Consider the following 19,806-nt stretch of genomic DNA (forward strand, 5'->3'; position numbering starts at 1 on the left):
CATAAACTAATTCACATAAAACGAAAGTAAGAGTAAGAGTGAATTCAAGAGCGGTATAATTAAATCATAAACAGTAAAAATTTAAACGAGAACGAAAATACGCTTGAAACATAAAAGCGACACTTATTAAAAAAATTTGCTTGATTTAAATAATAAGACCCCTAATCTACCGACCCACCACTCTCCCCCCCCCCCCCCAGCCATCTGAGTTTATTTTTTATTTTTTATTATTATTATACTTTATTCAAGTATGAGATTGCTTCTTCGAATATATATATATATATACAGTGATACAGCCAAAATGATGACCTCTCTAACTTTTATTGTCTTCACTTTTTAGGGCACGTTAAAAAAAATTGGGCCCCATTTTTTTTTTTTTTAAAAGTAGGGCCCAGATAGGCGATAAAAATTTTCAACCTTGTCATGACTTATTTGACCGATCAAAAGATGATTGGACTTGGGAGCTCTTGTAGTACTAGCGCCTAAAGCATGTCGTACATCTTTTTCAACAAAGGGACTTTTTAATCACACCATCAAATTTTATTTTATACCGACCTTTTACCAACTATTTTTACTTACAAAATTGTTGAGTTGGACACAACAATGGGCTCATGTAACTAGGTTGGACTCTGTTTTATGGTATAACTGATTACGATCTTACTCTTATTTCATTCTGTATCATTTTGACTGCAACAATCCATACAACATAATATAGTGTTGCAATTTACTAACACGGTTAAATTAATAATTTTAATACTTTTATGTAATTATTGTATTATCAATTTAAAATTATTATTTTAAGAATTTAAAATTGTCGCGTTGTGTTGTCGATTTAAACTCAAAATTAGACATATGACAAAAAAATTATAACACAAGATTCTGATTTATTGATCACAAAGACGTGAGTCAATGTTAAAAATTATAACACAAGATTCTGATTTATTAATTACAAAGCCGATGTGGGTCATTGACATTTAAGAAGGTAGGATCCGAAAATTTTGTTATATGTTTTTTATTTTTCTTTATTTTTTTAATACATGCAAACAACACATTAAATTGAGATATCAACACATTAAATTGAGCTTTCTGTACCAATACGGAGGGTTTTGTTTTTTAAACGATTTTAGAGGGGATTCCATTGTCTCCCCTGCATCCTACAATTGTTCAAAGTGACACCCCAAAGGGATTTTTGACTCTCAGCCTCCACTAAATTAAAGTTAGACAAATAACATTTTTTTTTTTTGGATAATAACGTGTTATGCTTTTCCAAAAGATTATAAATCATAAAGTAACAAACTAATTCTCCACAATGGTGCCGGTTCCTTAAGAAAATGCTAATTATTCAAAATATTTAATTATTAAGGCCTCCGTTCTTTTATATGTAAAGTATTTCTTATAAAATATCTTTTTAATTTTTTAGTGTTTGATTATCGTAAAATATTTACAAAGAAAAAAATATTAAAACATAACAAAAACAACTTACCCCGTCAATTTTCGACAAATTACTTTATACGTCTCAACCGATGGACTCACCTCAACCTCAACCAGGGGGCAGAGCAAGGATGTAAGGTAGGTGGGGGCAAAATTGAATTTTGGAGGGCTAACAGTGCATTTTTTTCGTAATTTTAGGGGGGGAATGTAATATTTCTTGGGTATATTACTAAAAATGAACAAATTATAAGTGTAGAATACTCTAAAAAATAAATAAATAAAATTTACCCCCACTGCCTTCAACGTGGATTTGTCCCTAACCTCAACCTAAACCTTTGCTAAACACCATAAAATAAAATAAAATAAAAATTACCTGAAAAAAAAAAAAAAAAAAAAATTCCGAAAAAGATATTTTATGTCAAAAAAACACACAGATTCAAAATGTTAACTGACCAAGGCACCAAATATCCACAGTACAAATAGTTGCCCACTTCAATATTAGAAGTGTGTTTATCTATTTATATTATTAGTATGGTCTTTTAAACTTTCATCACTTTGACTTCAATACACAAGTGTCATAACCATGGCTAGTATACTTCATACCTACAATAGAAAGATAAACAGGTACCCACTATAGGAACTTGTGAAGCCAGTTCTTGAATTCAGAGTAGTTCAAAGCTGCGCCTGCAAATGAAATAGATTGGTGAAGAAATTAGCTCCATTTGTATGTCTCTGTAGATGATTTACGACAACTTCAAAGAAATGTAAATTTCCAGTAGTGAACAGAGAATACCAAGAAACGTTTCTTGTAGATCTCAACAAGCTCCTTTGGATCACGCCCGGTTTGTTTGTAAGCTTCATTTTTGTCCATCTCCTGCACAATTACTCCACAAGTCACAACTAATGGAAAAGTAATGGATCTCAAGAATCGGAACATTTTTAGCCCAATGGCATAACCTTTCCTCCCTCAAAAGGGGAGGTGAGGGGGTTCCAGTCCCGTAATGGGCAATTTGTGAAATGTGTGTGAGTACTTACCTAACCAAAAAAAACAAAACATTTCATGTGTGGTAAGATTCAAGCAACGTAATCGTATTGGTGGAGTGAAGACAATGGCAATTATTCTAAACATTTCTTGACCTGTTCTTATGTGTTTCTGACAGAAAGTGTTGAGCAATTCTTCATATCGAAATTGAATTTAAGACTGATCTTCTCAGAGTTGATAGATTTATTAAAGCTTTAAGTTGTCACACACTCACAGTAACATCAAGCCTGAGTACACTAGTTTTGAGCTTTGGCTTTAGGTTAAGGCTCTTGCTTACGAAAGTGAAACCAATGATGTCACTTAGCATCAGCCTGTTTTCAGATTGATCTGGTCTCAGAGAGATGTTGTACCAACCAAAATTTTGGCCCATTCCAGCTGTTTAGCGCCCTCTGGTTTGTTTTCAACCATTTCAGCCTGTGTTATAGTTGATACCTTTTCGAGATCTCAACACTGATATTGATTTTCTTATATTTTGCGTAAAAGTACATACTGAACTATTTTCACTGTTTTTGTATAAAAAACATTTAGATTTATATTTAATTGTACAACTTTTATCATATATACATTTTTCTTCCTAAATGTATATACATTTTCACAGCACTATCCCCAAAACATAACAGGTGATTAATGTGGTGGTGATTCATTCCACTGCAGGAAGAAAATCAAACGCTAAGAACGAAAATTGACAACTATTTCTTTTTTCTGATAATGTGGAACCTTTCAAACCTGGTGATTTTTAGTACACATTGCTGTAAGATCAACCCTGTACATGTACAATTACCCGCAAACCAAAAGTTGACAACCTTGAGTAAGAATAACTAATGGAAGTTCATCGAAGCTCTAAATGCTGCAAGATTTATACTCATAAAATTCAGACATCCAACTCTCCGCTAAACTAATTAATGCCAGACCAAAGTTGAATCTTAGAAGGTAAAAATACATTATAATCACTACTTTTACAAATCCAACATTTTAAGATCCAATTTCAATTGATATTTCGTCCTCCAGTGTGGCAATGTGGAATAAATTTACGAATAAGTTGTCAATGGTCATGGAGTATTAAACTTTGACGGTCAAGCTTTGGAAACCAGGAAACTAGTATTCATGGAAGCCCGATACAACAATAAAACATATTGGAAGATTAAAACAAAATTTAGTAAATTAAACATCAAATCTACTACTTAAGGAGTCAATCTTCAATTGTCAGTCCCTCACCTCCACCTAGAGTCATGTTCATACTATAGAAATATATTATATACCGTAGATATATTGTGACAATTTAATGCATAACTAGGATATACACAAGGTTACAAGAGAACTTGTTTTATTTTTTTTTTTTTTTGGTTTTCATACCTCAATCCATGAAGCTAGCTTTGGCCTGCATTCCATGATGTCATACTTCTTTACTTCCAATAAGAAGGGTCGGAATCTTTCAATGAATGGAGCATAAGCTATATCCACCTGGAGTCACGAATTTACCACTTGTGGATCAGAGGCGAAACACCATGCTGAAGTACAAAACATAATATTACCTGATTTTCCAGTTTCAATTAATGTGGTAAAATTGAAACCTTCTGAAAAACCATGTACCAGTTGAATCAGGGTAAAACTCGATTATCATGTTTTGCATATCTACCTCAGACTTCCTAGTATTTTAGCATTTGACAGAAGGCAGACAACAAATATGATAACAAATGAGAGGTGTCCGCTTACTAGACTGAACTGGCCGAGAAGAAAAGGTCCATCATCAAATTTGGAAAGAGCAGTTTCAATGTAATCAAAAGCAGCACCTGTTGCATTTAATCATTAATCCATTTGTTAATTTTCTAATAAAAGTACCTTAAAAGCAGCAAGTGTACGTTCATCTCACCAGCTTCACTTATTCCATCCGTCTTGAATGAAGTAATCACGGCTTTGTTGAATGAGTCAGTGTAGGAGAACAACTCATCTGCGAATTCTCTCTTGGCAGGATCCTGCATTTTCAGTGTATGTATGAGCAGCCCTTCAACATATAGAGCTAAAGGAAAGCATACATATAAAAAGAAAGACAAAAAGAAAGAAAACTCCACAATATCCTACATCAGGGAAGAGTGAAGGCCCTTCGAAGTTACTGTCAATATATTTGATCAAATCAAGACTCTCTCCCTTCACTTCATTATTGTGCTCCAAAGATGGCACCTGCATAAAAATTTCAAGTGATATATTGCCTGTAAGCAAAGCAGTGAATGGGATGTAAGCTTAGCCAACTGTCAGGCTCACTTTCAGTTGTATATGATGTGTATTGTTTAGCTCATTATTTGATGGAAGAATACTAAAATTTTAGTTCTCAGCTCATTGTATGGATTTACTTATTGACCATAAAAAAAAACGAAATTGAATAGGGAGCATTGGCTATTTCAAGCAAATAGACGGTTCCTGTGTTTTAATTGATGGGTAGTGTGGAGCCTGATAGATACTGTACACCAAGACCTAACTTATTTGGAGGGTATTTTGGTTATATTCGCACTTGTTATGTTGCCCTAGTGCGAGGGTATTTATTCATTCTAAACTCTCTGTATCTGGAGCCGTTTTTTTATCATCATAGTGAAATCCCTACAACCCTTGGACGTAGCCCTGAATTTTGGGTGAACCAAGTAAAATTTGTGTGTGTTCTTGTTATGTGTGTGTTTGATCTATTTCTTGTGTTTTTCTGTTTAATTTCGCAATAACTAGTATCAGAGCCATTAGGTTCGAGTGGGAACGATGGGTACAGAAGAAGGAAAGATCAAGATCGACAAGTTCAATGGTGCAGATTTTGGGTTTCGGAAGATGCAGATTAAGGATTATCTGTATCAGAAGAAGTTGTATCAGCCTCTTTCTAGAGAAAAACCAGAAGAAATGAAGGATGATGATTGGGCTCTTCTTGATCGGCAGGCACTAGGGGTAATTCGATTAACACTGTCGCGCAACGTTGCCTTTAACATAGCAAAGGAGACGACAACAGCAGGTTTGATGACTGCCCTATCAAATATGTATGAGAAACCCACTGCGTCTAACAAAGTATATTTGATACGGCGATTATTCAACCTAAGAATGTCAGAAGGCGCTTCAGTGACTGACCATCTGAACGAGTTTAACATTGTTATGACTCAGTTAAGCTTTGTAAAGATTGAGTTTGATGATGAGATTAAAGCGCTGCTTCTCTTATCCTCTTTACCAGAAAGCTGGAACGGTAGTGTTACAGCAGTGAGTAGTTCTTCAGGAAAAAGAAAATTGAAGTTTGATGATATTCGGGACTTGATCTTTAGCGAAGATATTCGCACAAGGGAAACAGGGGAATCATCTGGATCTATTTTCAATACCGAGGGCAGAGGAAAAACTTCTGAAAGATCAGACTCAGATCGCAGTAAATCCAAATCCAAACACAGAAGCAAGTTGAAAATTAGAACCTGCTGGAACTGTGGAAAGAAGGGGTATTTAAGGTTTGAGTGTCGAGCACCAAAGAAGAAGAGCGAAGGAAAACATGAATCTGTAAACGTCGTCAGAGAAGAGATTGTTGATGCTCTGATTTTGAGTGTAGATAGTCCGGTTGAGTCTTAGATTCTAGACTCAGGTGCATCCTTTCATTCTACCTCGCATCGTGAAATCATGGAAAACTATGTTAATGGTGATTTCGAAAACGTTTATCTAGCTGATGATGAGCCTTTGAATATTGTGGGTAAAGGTGATGTTCAAATCAGACAACCTAATGGGGCTGTATGGAAGATTCAGAATGTGAGGCATGTTCCTGGCTTGAAGAGAAATTTGATCTCTGTGGGACAACTTGATGACGATGGGCACGTAGTTAATTTTGTGGGTGGCTTGTGGAAAATCACCAAGGGATCTTTGGTCGTGGCTTGTGGAAGCAAGACAGGTACTCTATACATGACGACAAACACTAAGAACGCCATTTTTGTTGCTGATGCTGGCGTAAATTCAAACTTGTGGCATTGTAGACTAGGTCATATGAGTGAGAAGGGGATGAAGGTACTTCTGTCGAAAGGAAAACTGTCGGGTATTAAATCAGTTGAAGTTGGTTTGTGTGAGGACTGTATCTTCGGGAAACAGAAGAGGGTCAGTTTTTCAAAGGTTGGCAGGACACCTAAGATAGAGAAATTAGAGTTGGTTCATACAGACGTGTGGGGGCCTTCTCCAGTTTCATCTCTTGGTGGCTCATTGTATTATGTTACATTTATCGATGATTCTACGAGAAAGGTAAGGATTTATTTTTAAAAAAATAAATCTGAAGTATATGATACTTTCAAGAAGTGGAAGGCCATGGTGGAGAATGAGACAGGCTTGAAGGTGAAGTGTTTGAGGTCTGATAATGGTGGTGAGTATGAAGACAGAGGCTTCAAAGAGTTATTTGCTATTAATGGGATCAGAATGGAGAAGATTGTTCCTAAAACCTCGCAACAGAATGGGGTTGCAGAACGCATAAACAGAACCTTGAATGAGCGTGCTCGGAGTATGATTATACATGCTGGATTGCCTAAGATGTTTTGGGCTGACGTAGTTAACACTACAGCATACTTGATCAATCGGGGACCTTCTGTTCCTTTGGATGGAGGCTTACCAGAGGAGGCTTGGAGCAAAAAAAAGGTAAATCTTTCACATCTGAAAGTGTTTGGCTGTGTTTCATATGTACATATAAGTTCTGATGCTAGAAGCAAGCTTGATCCAAAGTCAAAAAACTGTACTTTTATTGGGTATGGCACTGATGAGTTTGGTTATCGGTTTTGGGATGATCAAAACCGGAAGATAATTAGAAGCAGAGATGTCGTGTTCAATGAGAAAGTAATGTATACGAATATGTTAGCATCAGATTCTACTAATGTAGGTGCTCAGGCTGAAAATGATGAGTTTGTTGAGTTGGAGGAAATCTCCGAGGAAGATGTGCAGGGGAGAGTTCAGAACAATCCAGAAAATATAGTTCCACGGGTGGAACAAGGCACACCTATTACTGTATTGAGACGGTCCTCCAGAGTCACCAAACCTACGCAGCGTTTCTCGCCTTCTTTACACTATTTGTTGTTGTCTGATGGTGGTGAACCAGAGAGTTATGATGAAGCAGTGCAGGTTGGTGATTCAACCAAGTGGGAGTCAGCTATGCAGGATAAGATGGACTCACTCATGTCAAATTAGACATGGGAGCTAACTGAACTACCAAAGGGAAAGAAGGCTTTACATAACAAGTGGGTTTACTGAATCAAGGAAGAACATGATGGCAACAAGCGTTACAAAGCCAGATGGTTGTGAAGGGATTTCAGCAAAAGCATTGTGTTGACTACACTGAGATTTTCTCCCCGGTTGTGAAGTTGACTACAATCAGATTGGTGCTTGGAATTGTGGTTGCAGAAAATTTGCATTTAGAGCAGTTAGATGTGAAGACTGCCTTTCTCCATGGTGATTTGGAGGAAGATATCTATATGAGACAACCACGGGGATTCATAGTGCCAGAAAAGAAGGGTTTGGTATGTAAGCTGAAAAAGAGCTTGTATGGTTTGAAGCAGGCCCCCAGACAGTGGTACAAGAAGTTTGATGGATTCACGTGCAGTAATAGTTTCACGAGATGCTATGCAAATCATTGTTGTTATGTTAAGAGGTTTGACAACATCTGCATTATCTTACTATTGTATGTTGATGATATGTTGGTTGCTGGGTCAAGTCTCGAGGAGATTAAAAATCTAAAGAAACAATTGTCTGTGCATTTTGCGATGAAAGATTGGGGTGAAGCAAAACAGATTCTTGGCATGAGGATTTGCAGAGACAGAGTGAGTGGTACTCTGAAGCTGTCACAAACAGAGTATATTAAAAAGGTTCTCAGCAGGTTCAGCATGCAAGATGCAAAACCAGTGAACACCCCATTAGCTAGTCACTTCAGACTAACTAAGGAACAGTCGCCCAAGACAGAGGAGGAAAGAGTATACATGGAAAGAGTTCCATATGCCTCAACTATTGGCAGCATAATGTATGCCATGGTTTGTACCAGATCGGACATAGTACATGCAGTGGGAGTTGTGAGTAGGTACATGAGTAATCCAGGCAAGCATCACTGGGAGGCAATAAAATGGATCCTTAGATACTTGAAGAGTACCACAGAAACATCACTATGTTTTACTGGGAAAGGGGTTGCATTGCATGGTTATGTTGATTCAGACTTGGCTGGTGATATGGATAATAGGAAGAGTACTATGGGGTATGTGTATACTTTGGGTGGTACAGCAGTGAGTTGGGGCTCTCAGTTGCAGAAGATTGTGGCTCTATCGACTAGAGAAGCTGAATATGTTGCAATTACAGAAGCTAGAAAGGAGATGATTTGGTTGCAGGGTTTTTTGGAAGAATTGGGTAAGAAGCAAGAGAATAGTATTTTGTACAGTGATAGTCAGAGTGCTATTCATCTTGCTAAGAATCCGGCGTTCCATTCCAGAACAAAGCATATACATTTGAGGTACCATTTCATACGCTTACACTTAGAGGATAAAGTTTTATCACTTGAGAAGATCCATGGGAGTAAAAATCCAACATATATGTTAACCAAGACAGTGACAATTGAGAAACTGAAGCTTTGTTTAGCTTCAGTTGGTGTTCAAGCTTAAGGACGAAAGAGTGAGTTGCTATGGTGTTTTGCTATGTATGAAGGCATGTGGGAGTTGACAGTTTGATATTTATCAGTCTCCAAGTGGGAGATTGATGGGTAGTGTGGAGCCTGATAGATACTGTACACCAAGACCCAACTTATTTTGAGGGTATTTTGGTTATTTCTGCACTTGTTATGTTGCCCTAGTGCGAGGGTATTTATTCATTCTAAACTCTCTGTATCTGGAGCCGTTTTTTATCATCATAGTGAAATCCCTGCAACCCTTGGACGTAATCCTGAATTTTGGGTGAACCAAGTAAAATCTGTGTGTGTTCTTGTTGTGTGTGTGTTTGATCTATTTCTTGTGTTTTTCTGTTTAATCTCGCAACATTAATTAACATTGAAGACGGTTGAATTTGTGTACATATTAAGTATTGGTCCTTATTCATTAAGGATCTGGATATCCTCCTGTTTAGGGAATCTTGTGCACCAGGACATCAATGGTGCAACAAACTACATTGCAGTGCAACAGCTATATCACAAAACGCAACACTCATGCAATAACAAGGCAACAGTTACACAACACATTTACATCGAAGATACAAAAGTACCCGTGCTACATTTCACATCGTATTGCAATGCTATAGCACCATTAAATCGAGAATTTAACACATTTACATAGTTGTTGCGTTAGGGACTTAAAGGCACGGGACAGACACGTGACCTAAAAAAGACACAGGGAGGATCTTGATTCACATACGTATTAAGTTTTGATCCTGATTCATTAAGTATAATGGAACCATTTTGTTTTCCATTGAACATCTAAAGTCAGAATACCCCAAGAGCACATTGGATTCAAATAATTTCACCTTGTTTGGTGGGTACACTTTCTCCTTGTACCAAGATGGCCTGTTTTGCAGATCAATAGGAACCAATTTTATCTTGTCCTGCAATCCCTGCTCCCAAAATAATGCAAAATAAGTAGCATATATCTACACATTATCTATATATAACAGCATACACACACAAGGAAAGGCCAGATCATGAAGAGGTCTTGAAACAACCTTACAGTTCCGGGCTATCCACGCGCGCTGTGCATATGGGCATGTGTAAGATATATACAGCCTTAGATGAGGAATTTGGCAACAATTTCAATAGTCAGTTATCAATTAAGAAAATAGAAAATTGCAAAACGTCTATTTGTACTCTGGACTTGACACAATTGTGGAAACTGAGAACGCAAAGAAGAAGAAATTAAAAAAATAATAAAAAACAAAAACACAATTGCAATTGAAAACCACAACAAATTAAAGTAAAATTGTGAACCAACCTTGTTGTTCCATCGAAGATAGAAGGTGGGTCTGAAGTAGAATCAAGAGCAGGTGGAAGAAACTCGTGCACGCTTTGAGAGAGAGAGAAAGAGTAAAGTATTAAGCTCAAATCCACATCAAAGTAAAACTACAAAACGAAGTCTACACACTGTTTGTTTTCCGAGAAAATAAACTAATCCTGTATTCAATTTTCTTATTTTGGTCTCAAGTGAGTAAAAACGAAAGGTTCACCCAACCCATGTCAGGTATCCGTGTAATTCAATGCCTTTTCTTCTTAATTCATTTTCTAGAGAAACAAACGGAAAATAAAATAGAAATTTCTTCCATACCCGGTAGCCATAATCGTGGGTGATGCTTTTGCTCTGGCTTTAGCGAAGCAAATACGAAGGGGTGTGTGGAAACAGTGATAGGATGGAGGGTGAGGTGAGAGAAGGGTGGTGTTTGGGAATGGGAGAGTGGTGGTGGTGTTGTTGAGTGAGAGATGATAGAGAGAGAAAGGAGTGGAAAGAGCTTCTCTGGAAGACGTCAGGCGTGACGAAGCTGGTGTAGTGCAATGGTAGCTTATATTCAGAGCGGCCATTTGTGGTCTATGATTTGGATTGACAGTTTCTTATAGATTCTGTCAAATCATAACCAACACAAAACATGAACCTAACGATCAGCCTGTCCTGTAATTGTTAGGTGGAGAATATAATCGTTATTTCGAAAATGTTAATAAAAAGAAAATTACATTTTTTTAAGTAAAGTTATTACAATGCATTATATTCCCAAAATAAATAAGACAAATTACAGTCACACTCTTTTCTAATTTTCTCTAATTATAATAAAACGACAAAATGGGCTTAATTTTTTGACACCGCCCTACCCACATAAAAAAAACAGAGATTTAGTAACCCTCCAATTTGACCCACAAATCACTATTTATTTAAGAAAATAAAAGAAGTCATATACTACTTTTGTTTTCATAGAGAAAAAAGTATTCATACACTCCTCTCAAAGTCGGCCTTTTGGAATGGTGATGAGAGACGAAAATTTCAAAAAATACTTATAGTCATGTTTGGTATGAGGTGAAATTTCATCACCAGAGTAATTCACCTATTATACTAAATTAAAAATATATATACGAGGGAGGGAGAATTTTGATAGGTTGAGAAGAAATTACTAAACTACAACTTTAATATATGTTGTATAAATGTATTATTAAAATAAATTAACATGGCTTTGTATTCTCAGTGGAGACTAGTCATAGCATCTGCAAAAATTTGCTGCATTCCCTTCACGTATTTCATACCATACACGCATAATAGTCATTTTAACAAATATAAAATACATAAAAATTAAAAATTTGAGAGTTGAGATTGAGCTCGAACTGAACTCACAATTTAAAGAGTTGAGATAGTTGTTTTCAAATTCGTTTGTACTCAATTTGATTAAAAATAAAAGCTTAAAAAATAAAAATAAAATAACACCAATGTAAATAAAAGAAGTTTTTTTTTTTTTTTTTTTTAAACCGAAGGCAAACCGACACAAAAAAAATAATTCAAACTCTCTCAAAAATGTCAATCAGATTATGAAATATTTTCAAGTTAGAAGGAAAATTGACATTCCAAATAACTTGATCTCTGATTTGCGATATATATATTAAGTAGCAGCAAATTAAAATATACTCATTTTTTTTTTTTTGAAAGGTGGGTCACCCATATTATGCGTGGATTCTGGAATAAATATATGTTTAGCCCGCTCTCAGTAGAGAGAGAGACAAGGGAGCAAGGAGGATGAATTTTTGTCTATTTTCACAACCAAACAGCCCTCTTCCAATTATAAGGTCAAACTCAAACTCAACAAATTTTCCTTTTAAGTTCGTGCCCATACGTGCCGTTGCCAGCGAGTTAGTCATGGCCAACTCAGTCCGAGTCTCCGTCGCCAAAATGACATCCGTCAACGACCTATTCGGCATCCGAAGATGGTCGATTCCGATTGGATAGCAACATATTCAGTAAACACTCTCAATGCCACTGTCCATAGTGCTCAGCATTGCCTCAGCACACATAGTTTGACAAATTTATCCCCAGTACAGACCTTACTCAAAACAGATCGAATACAATAGAAACTTATATCATCACAAACACTCGAATTGGGCCCTCTAAATTTTCATCAAAAAAACATATCTAAACAGCAACCTCTTCATTGAAATCAATGATTCAAGATTATCGAGAAAAACAAGCAGATCAAAGGACACAAATACAACTTTCGATCATCGATCCAAAATTAATAATGGACGATTGCGGAGTACCGATCGATGTGATAAAAGCACATCAAAGTGTTCATCTGCAAATATAGCAATTGAATTGATTCAAGATTGGTAGATCAAAGCGAGAGAGAAAAGAAAAGAAAAAAAAACCTACAAAAAATAAATTAATTAATTAACGCAATTGTTGTGTGAAAATGAGATTTGTGAGGGACGCGTGGAGGCATTGGAGTTGAGATTGGTGCTCGCAGTAGAGTAGTACCTCTTGTGTTCGAAACCGATGAGAGGATGGTTCAACGTTGCGACTTTGGCTTTCATTTCCGGAGTGGATTGGGATTGAGATCGTCGAGTCGATGGATTTGAAATTTTTGAAGAAGATCTTTGAAATTCCCTTGATTTTCTGCAACAGAATTGAATTGGGGTGTACCAGCGAGTGAGCTCTGGCTTCTGGTTAGACTGACTCACTCTTCTTGTTCTCTAACCACTACTACTACTCTAGTACTACTTGTTAGAGAGAGAGAGAGTGGGGCACATCACAAGCAAAAGGTGATTTTATCGTCGCTACGTGTGCTGCTGATTTCTTAACACGGAATTCGAGTGGAGAGAGAAAGAGGAGAGAGAGCGAAAGAGGGGGAAGGATGGCGTTATTTACTGGAGAGGAATTTAAGTACAGTACATGCGCTCGAATTCAGGTGTCGGTGACACCACAGTGTATGGGTTTGAAATTTGGATCTTATCCGGTCCAAACTCATGTTAAGTACGGCCTCTCTCCTTCAAGTATGTTCCTTTTCTAGACTTAACATTTTAAGACATGATTTTTTAACAATTTTTTTTTTTATTTTATAATTTTGGTAATAAATAAATTACCAAATTAACTTACGATCATATTTTAATTTAATTATTTTTATAAGTTTAATGTAAAAAGGTAAAATTAAAAATATCATACGGTTTCTCTCCATCAATAATGTTCTTTTTTCGCTTAAAATTTTATTCCATTTTAAATGATGTTTAAAGTTTTTAATTATATTTAAATTGCGTTATCAAATAGTAAGGGTGACAAACGGCCGAGTTGAGTCAGGTTTGAATAGTAATTCATATTCGACTTGTTTATAACTGATTAAATATAGGGTGGGTTAAAATGAATCGGGTCAACCAATGATGACCCACAACCGTTTTAAAAAATAATATTTTTAAAAATTATTTTGAATAATCTTTTTATTATAGTTTTTTATTTATTTTAAATGAATAAAAATTTATAAAAATATGTATGAATAATTAAAATTTCTTAAATTATATGAAATAATTTGTTAAGCTTTTTATAAAATAAATAAATAATTATATGACCATTTTGCCACCCCATACTTTCATCTTAAGTAATTGTATAGGTTTTAGAGCAAATCAGCGGCGCTATCTTCATAATTTTTTTCCTTTTGGAACGTAGATCATTGTTATTTTTTATTCTCTATTTGTGGTATACATTCCTAAATTATTCTCAATCTGGATCTTGAATGGTCAACTTTTTAATGGAGGTTAGCCACCCCAACTACTCCATTGTTATCCAATAAAAGCACCCAAATCATGGCGTACAGAGAATTCGTTAAGCAAAAAGGTGAAGCACTTTGTCTCATTATTAAAAAATCATTGTTGGAATTGACCTGTCACGCATTTGTGCCTAATTTAATTTATTTTTTAAATAAAGCAAATGAGCCCATAATATTGTTCTCAATATAAATCGTACTGTCAAAGTTTTTATCAGTATAACATATTTGATGGTAAGACGAACTTTGAACGTCTGAATGAATCATGACAAATGGTGATTATAATTTAATTACTCGTGGATAGGGGAAGATCATTAAAATAACGTGCTATTTCATAAGATTGAGATAGGCTCTATAGACTAAGATAAGAATTATGACTAAGATAAGAATTACAGATTACGATAAGAATTGCAGAATACGATAAGGATTAGGCCAACAGATTATGATAAGGATTAAGGACGACGTGGACGCTACGTAACATCCTGACCCAAGTCCTATAAATAGAGAGGGCTAATCGACGTTTGGAGGTAAGCAAAAAACCCTAACTCAATATCTCGATTTCTCTAGAGAGATTATCATTCACACTGACTTGTTCGTCGAAGCCTACTCCACCGGTAACACACCGGTGTTTGTAGGATCACTTTTTCTTCTTTTTATTCAGGAAGTCAGATCAGATCCGGGTTACGCAGAATCCATCTTCAACAGTTGGCGCCGTCTGCGGGAACGATTTTAGTTCTCTAAATAAAGTATGGTTTGATTGCGATCTGGTCTGGTTGCTGGCGAATACGAAGCGTTGCAAACTCCTGATCAAAGGGACTCACGAGGCAACCCCCCGCCGTCCCAAACGATCAGGAATGCGTCACAGCGTTGGAACAATAGGTTTAAACCTTAAATAAGGGAATGAACCAATTATTCCAGAAAAATTCAATGATTCTACGACGCTTAGCCGACCTTAATGAGGTGGAGAATAATGAAGTACCCAATAATGACTCCCGTAGGATTGACAACGACGCTGAGCTTAGTCAAATAGGGGGTCAATAGAGAAGCCATCACCATCGGTCTCTTGAACGGAATAATACCAGGCTCCGTGCAGGTACCTCTGGTTGTGTTGGTGACAAGACTGAAGACGTCACTTATTTCAATCTGTAGATGCAAGATCTGAGAACTAGGGTCAAAGACGTCATGCAAGCAATGAAATGGAAGGGCCAGGCCACAGTGAACGATCTGGTACAGAAGACCAACCTAGCATTTAGCCTCGCTATTATGTTATGAGTTGTCCTCTACCTAGCAAATTTAAGATGCCAACTCTTGAGAGCTTCGATGGGACGCGGGACCCTCTCGATCATTTAGAGACCTACAAAGCTCTTATGTATTTGCAATTCGTACCGGATGAGATTATGTGCAGGGTTTTCCCTACCACACTAAAGGGTTGGGCTCGTCTTTGGTTCAATAAATTAAAGCCAGGCTCCATTGAAATCTTTAATGAGTTGAGCAAACAATTCATTGGACACTTCATCGCTGGGCAGAGGCATTGGAGACAGCAACACACTTATTGAATGTGAAACAGCAGAAAGGAAAGCCTCTCCGTGGTTACATAAGTCGTTTTAACGCTGATATGCTGCAGGTAGAAGAGGTGGACAACAAGGTTGCCCTCACAGCCTTTACGGGAGGACTACAGACTTCTAAGTTCCTATTTTCCTTATCAAAAGAAGCCCCTACAAGCATGACAGAGTTGATGGTTAAAGCGTGGAAGCACATGAACGCTGAGGATGCTATGAATGCACGAAAAAACAAAGATGGTGAAGATAAGAGGTCGGAGAAGAAGAGGCCAGCACCTAACACTAGGGAGGAAAAGGAATCGAAGTACAAGAAATTCTCAAACAACCAGGCTGACAGATCGTCTCGCCGCCCAGTGAGCCCAGGCAGGTATAATAACTATACCCCCTAAATACATCTGTAGAGCCAGTCTTTCTGCAGATTCAAGATGACGCATCATTGAAATGGCCGCCAAAGCTAAAAGCTGATCCAATAAAGAGGTCTCTAGGTAAATACTATAGGTTTCACCGGGACCATGGACATAACACAGAAGATTGTTTTGACCTCAAAAACCAGATCGAGAACCTTGTTCGTAAAGGTCATTTACGTAAATTCACAACTAGAAATGGAAAAGGAGGCTCCAACCCAGCCCGGGAGGGCCGAGATGATCGCCCTCCTCAACACCAACCAATGGGTGAGATCAAAGTTATATCGGGTGGCTTCGCTGGTGGTGGTGAGACAAGTTTGGCTCGGAGGGCTCATGCTAGGAGAATTCGGAGTTTTTCAGAGGTGAATGAAGTTGGAATGATAAGTCCTCCAACAAAATTACCTCGAGTTGAGGAGCCGGTCATAACCTTTTCTGAAGAAGATGACAAGGGAATTTACCAGCCCCATGATGACCCTCTGGTAGTTTCCATGGTCGTTGCTAATTTCACTGTTCGACGAATACTGACAGACAATGGTAGCTCGGCTGACATATTATTTCTTAGGGCGTACGAGAAATTGAAAATTGGCCGAGAGAAGCTCTGACCCATGAAGTCACCACTGGTGGGATTTTCAGGCGACAAAGTATATCCACTGGGGGCAGTTACACTTCCAGTTACTGCAGGAGCCAATCCAAAGCAGGTCACTGTAATGGTGGACTTTGTAGTGGTGGACTGCCCATCATCATATAATATTATCCTGGGGAGAACAACATTGAATGCCATGAAAGCAATCACGTCCACTTACCATCTCCTGATGCGTTTCCCAACTGAATATGGTATGGGAGAGCTAAGAGGGGACCAAACAATAGCTCGCGAATGTTATGTCGCCTCTCTCAGAAAACAAAATCGCAAGAGGCATTTACGATTGAAGGGCTGGAAGGGAAAGATAGACCAGACTTTCATAGAGCGGAACCTACAGAAGAGCTAGAAGAGGTCATCCTTGGTGATGGTGAGCCCGAGAAAAAAGTGAGTATAGGGTCTTTACTCCCCCCAGGTATCAAAGATGAACTTACTCAATTCCTCAGGAAGAATCGAGACGTATTTACATGAAGACATGCCGGGTATAGACCCCACTATCATGGAGCACCGCTTAAATGTAAATCCTGACTTTAAACCTGTCAGACAAAAGAGGAGGACTTTCGTTCCAGAAAGGAATCAGGCTATATCAGAAGAGGTGAAAAAGCTCTTAAAAGTCGACTTTATTCACGAGGTGTACTACCCCGACTGGCTGGCAAATGTGGTCCTAATGAAGAAGGCAAATGGAAAATGGAGGCTATGTGTGGATTTCACCGACCTTAACAAAGCTTGCCCGAAGGACAGCTTTCCTTTCCCAAGAATCCATATGCTCATTGAGGGAACGGCTGGACACGAACTATTAAGTTTCATGGATGCATATTCTGGATACAACCAGATATCTATGTACACCTCAGATAGAGAAAAAACAGCCTTCATCACTGATAGAGGTTTGTACTGTTACAAAGTAATGCCGTTTGGGCTCAAGAACGCTGGTGTAACATACCAGAGGCTAGTGAATGCAATGTTTAAGCATCAAATTGGTAGAAACATGGAGGTATATGTTGATGACATGTTAATGAAAAGCTTAAAAGCTGAAGACCATTTGACTGACCTGCAGGAGACCTTCGAGGTACTTAGGAGTCATAAGATGAAACTCAACCCCAGCAAGTGTGCCTTTGGGGTTTCCTCAGGAAAGTTCTTGGGATATATGGTAAGCAGAAGAGGAATTGAGGCCAATCCAGAAAAGATCCGAGCAGTCATTGACATGAGATCGCCAAGATCAACCAAGGATCTACAACGACTAACAGGGAAGATTGCTGCATTGAGTAGGCTAATCTCTCGGTCAACTGACAGGTGTCTACCTTTCTTTCGTGTGCTAAGGAAGGCTTTTGAATGGACCCCAGAATGTGAGCAGGCATTCAAAGAACTAAAGCAATACCTTAGTTCTCCCCCACTACTGTCTCGAACCATACCGGGAGAGGAACTATACATATACCTTGCAGTTTCCACGACAGCTGTCAGTTCAGCTCTGATACGAGAAGAATAAGGGGTCCAAAGGCCAGTATACTTCGTGAGCAAAGCACTTAGGGGTGCGGAGGAAAGATATCCAAGGATGGAACAATTGGCCTTTGCTTTAATTGTGTCCGCCAGGAAACTGAGACCATACTTTCAAGCGCATACGATAGTGGTCCTAACAGATCAACCCCTTCGACAGGTCCTACATAAGCCAGAAAGCTCTGGTCGACTGACGAAGTGGTCAGTAGAGTTAGGGGAGTTCGACATTCAGTATAAGCCAAGAACAGCAGTAAAGGCTCAGGTGTTGGCTGATTTCTTAGCTGAGTTTACCCCTCCAGAAGAGGAGAAACAACCCCAATTTTTGACAGAACCAAGGTTAAGTGAGCAGATGGGCCCAGAAGTAGTCTGGGACTTGTTCGTGGATGGGTCATCTACTGCTCAGGCTAGCGGAGCCGGGTTTGTTCTTGTCTCCCCAGAGGGAGAAAATATATAGTACGCACTTCGGTTTGGTTTCAAAGCAACCAACAACGAAGCAGAGTACGAAGCCTTGATAGCAGGATTAAAAGTGGCAAATGCCCTAGGGGTTGAGCAATTAAAGGTGTACACCGACTTTCAGCTGGTCGCTGGACAAGTTCAAGCGGAATATAAGGCACGAGACGAGAAGATGAAGAGTTATCTACAAAAGGTGAAGGAATTAAAGAATCACTTCCAAAGATTCTCAATTCATCAAATACCACGAGAAGAGAATGGGAAAGCAGGCGCTTTAGCCCGGCTATCTACTGCATTAGAACCTGAGATCAATAAGAATATACCACTGGAATATTTGGATGAATCATCTATATCTCAGGGAGACAAATTGAAGTGCAACAAACGATATTGAGTGTGGAATGGGCAGATCCTATCATCAGATATATCAAGGATGGGGTGCTACCAACAGACCGAGCAGAAGCTCGAAAGGTCAAGATGCGGGCAGCTAGGTATACGCTTATCAAAGGGGTGCTCTACAAGAGAAGCTTCTCCATGCCGTATTTACGATGCGTTTCTAGCGAGGAAGCTGACTACATTTTAAGGGAGATCCACCTAGGAGTTTGTGGAAACCATGCTGGGGGTAGGTCACTTGCTAACAAGGCCATCCGACTAGGATACTATTGGCCCACCATGCAGAAAGATGCACTTGACTTCGTTAAAAAGTGCGACAAGTGTCAGCGATTTGCCAACATCCCGAGACAACCATCAGAGGAGATGACTCCCATGTCAAGACCACACCTCTTTCCCCCTTAAAAGAATGAAGGGTCAGCTTCATCTTCTTCCCTCGTAAAAAGATGAGGGGTTAACTACTTCCCTTGTTAAAGGGTGAGCTGAGTGAAGCTCATATTAATCTACTTCCCCTGTTAAAGGGTGATCTGGGTAAAACTTGTATTAATCTACTTCCCTTGTTAAAGGGTGAGATGAGTGAAGCTCATAGTAATCTACTTCCCTCGTAAAAAGATGAGGGGTTAACTGCTTCCCTTGTTAAAGGGTGAGCTGAGTGAAACTCATATTAATCTACTTCCCCTGTTAAAGGGT

The 19,806-nt window shown here is 38.3% G+C and overlaps 3 protein-coding genes across 3 annotated transcripts; 2 read left to right on the forward strand and 1 right to left on the reverse strand.

The window, feature by feature from the left end:
• Positions 1 to 1,898: 1,898 nt before the first annotated feature.
• Positions 1,899 to 11,036, reverse strand: LOC132311977 (glutathione S-transferase L3-like). Its single transcript, XM_059810170.1, has 10 exons — positions 10,732 to 11,036; positions 10,402 to 10,473; positions 10,136 to 10,196; positions 9,941 to 10,027; positions 4,553 to 4,651; positions 4,344 to 4,446; positions 4,187 to 4,263; positions 3,827 to 3,934; positions 2,225 to 2,305; positions 1,899 to 2,115 (listed from the first exon to the last, which is right to left on the reverse strand). The coding sequence occupies exons 1-10, from the start codon at positions 10,980 to 10,982 to the stop codon at positions 2,104 to 2,106; spliced, it is 951 nt and encodes a 316-aa protein (XP_059666153.1). The 5' UTR covers positions 10,983 to 11,036; the 3' UTR covers positions 1,899 to 2,103.
• Positions 11,037 to 15,337: 4,301 nt separating this feature from the next.
• Positions 15,338 to 16,753, forward strand: LOC132314313 (uncharacterized). Its single transcript, XM_059813190.1, has 3 exons — positions 15,338 to 15,415; positions 15,813 to 16,100; positions 16,166 to 16,753. Exons 1-3 carry the CDS (start codon positions 15,338 to 15,340, stop codon positions 16,751 to 16,753), a joined length of 954 nt encoding a protein of 317 aa, XP_059669173.1.
• A 2,151-nt stretch (positions 16,754 to 18,904) lies between these two features.
• Positions 18,905 to 19,521, forward strand: LOC132314314 (uncharacterized). The gene is made up of 2 exons (XM_059813191.1): positions 18,905 to 18,998; positions 19,088 to 19,521. Exons 1-2 carry the CDS (start codon positions 18,905 to 18,907, stop codon positions 19,519 to 19,521), a joined length of 528 nt encoding a protein of 175 aa, XP_059669174.1.
• The last annotated feature ends 285 nt before the right edge of the window (positions 19,522 to 19,806 follow it).

The sequence above is a fragment of the Cornus florida genome, unplaced genomic scaffold (assembly GCF_030987335.1).
Source record: "Cornus florida cultivar Cherokee Brave unplaced genomic scaffold, ASM3098733v1 CherokeeBrave_3.0.0_Hap2_Chr06, whole genome shotgun sequence".
NCBI classification, from domain to species: Eukaryota; Viridiplantae; Streptophyta; class Magnoliopsida; order Cornales; family Cornaceae; genus Cornus; species Cornus florida.

Excerpts from the sequence above, each read along its gene's own strand:
- LOC132311977 (XM_059810170.1), bottom strand. The coding sequence starts at position 10,982 with ATGGCCGCTCTGAATATAAGCTACCATTGCACTACACCAGCTTCGTCA. Across the intron at positions 10,028-10,135 it reads GGATAGCCCGGAACTGTAAG|GGATTGCAGGACAAGATAAA; the intron begins GTTGTTTCAAGA and ends TTTTGGGAGCAG. Across the intron at positions 4,447-4,552 it reads GGCCTTCACTCTTCCCTGAT|GATCCTGCCAAGAGAGAATT; the intron begins GTAGGATATTGT and ends CTGAAAATGCAG.
- LOC132314313 (XM_059813190.1), top strand. The coding sequence starts at position 15,338 with ATGCAAGATCTGAGAACTAGGGTCAAAGACGTCATGCAAGCAATGAAA. Across the intron at positions 15,416-15,812 it reads AGGCCACAGTGAACGATCTG|GTAGAAGAGGTGGACAACAA; the intron begins GTACAGAAGACC and ends GATATGCTGCAG. Across the intron at positions 16,101-16,165 it reads ACAGATCGTCTCGCCGCCCA|ATTCAAGATGACGCATCATT; the intron begins GTGAGCCCAGGC and ends GTCTTTCTGCAG.
- LOC132314314 (XM_059813191.1), top strand. The coding sequence starts at position 18,905 with ATGAAGAGTTATCTACAAAAGGTGAAGGAATTAAAGAATCACTTCCAA. Across the intron at positions 18,999-19,087 it reads AGAAGAGAATGGGAAAGCAG|GGAGACAAATTGAAGTGCAA; the intron begins GCGCTTTAGCCC and ends TCTATATCTCAG.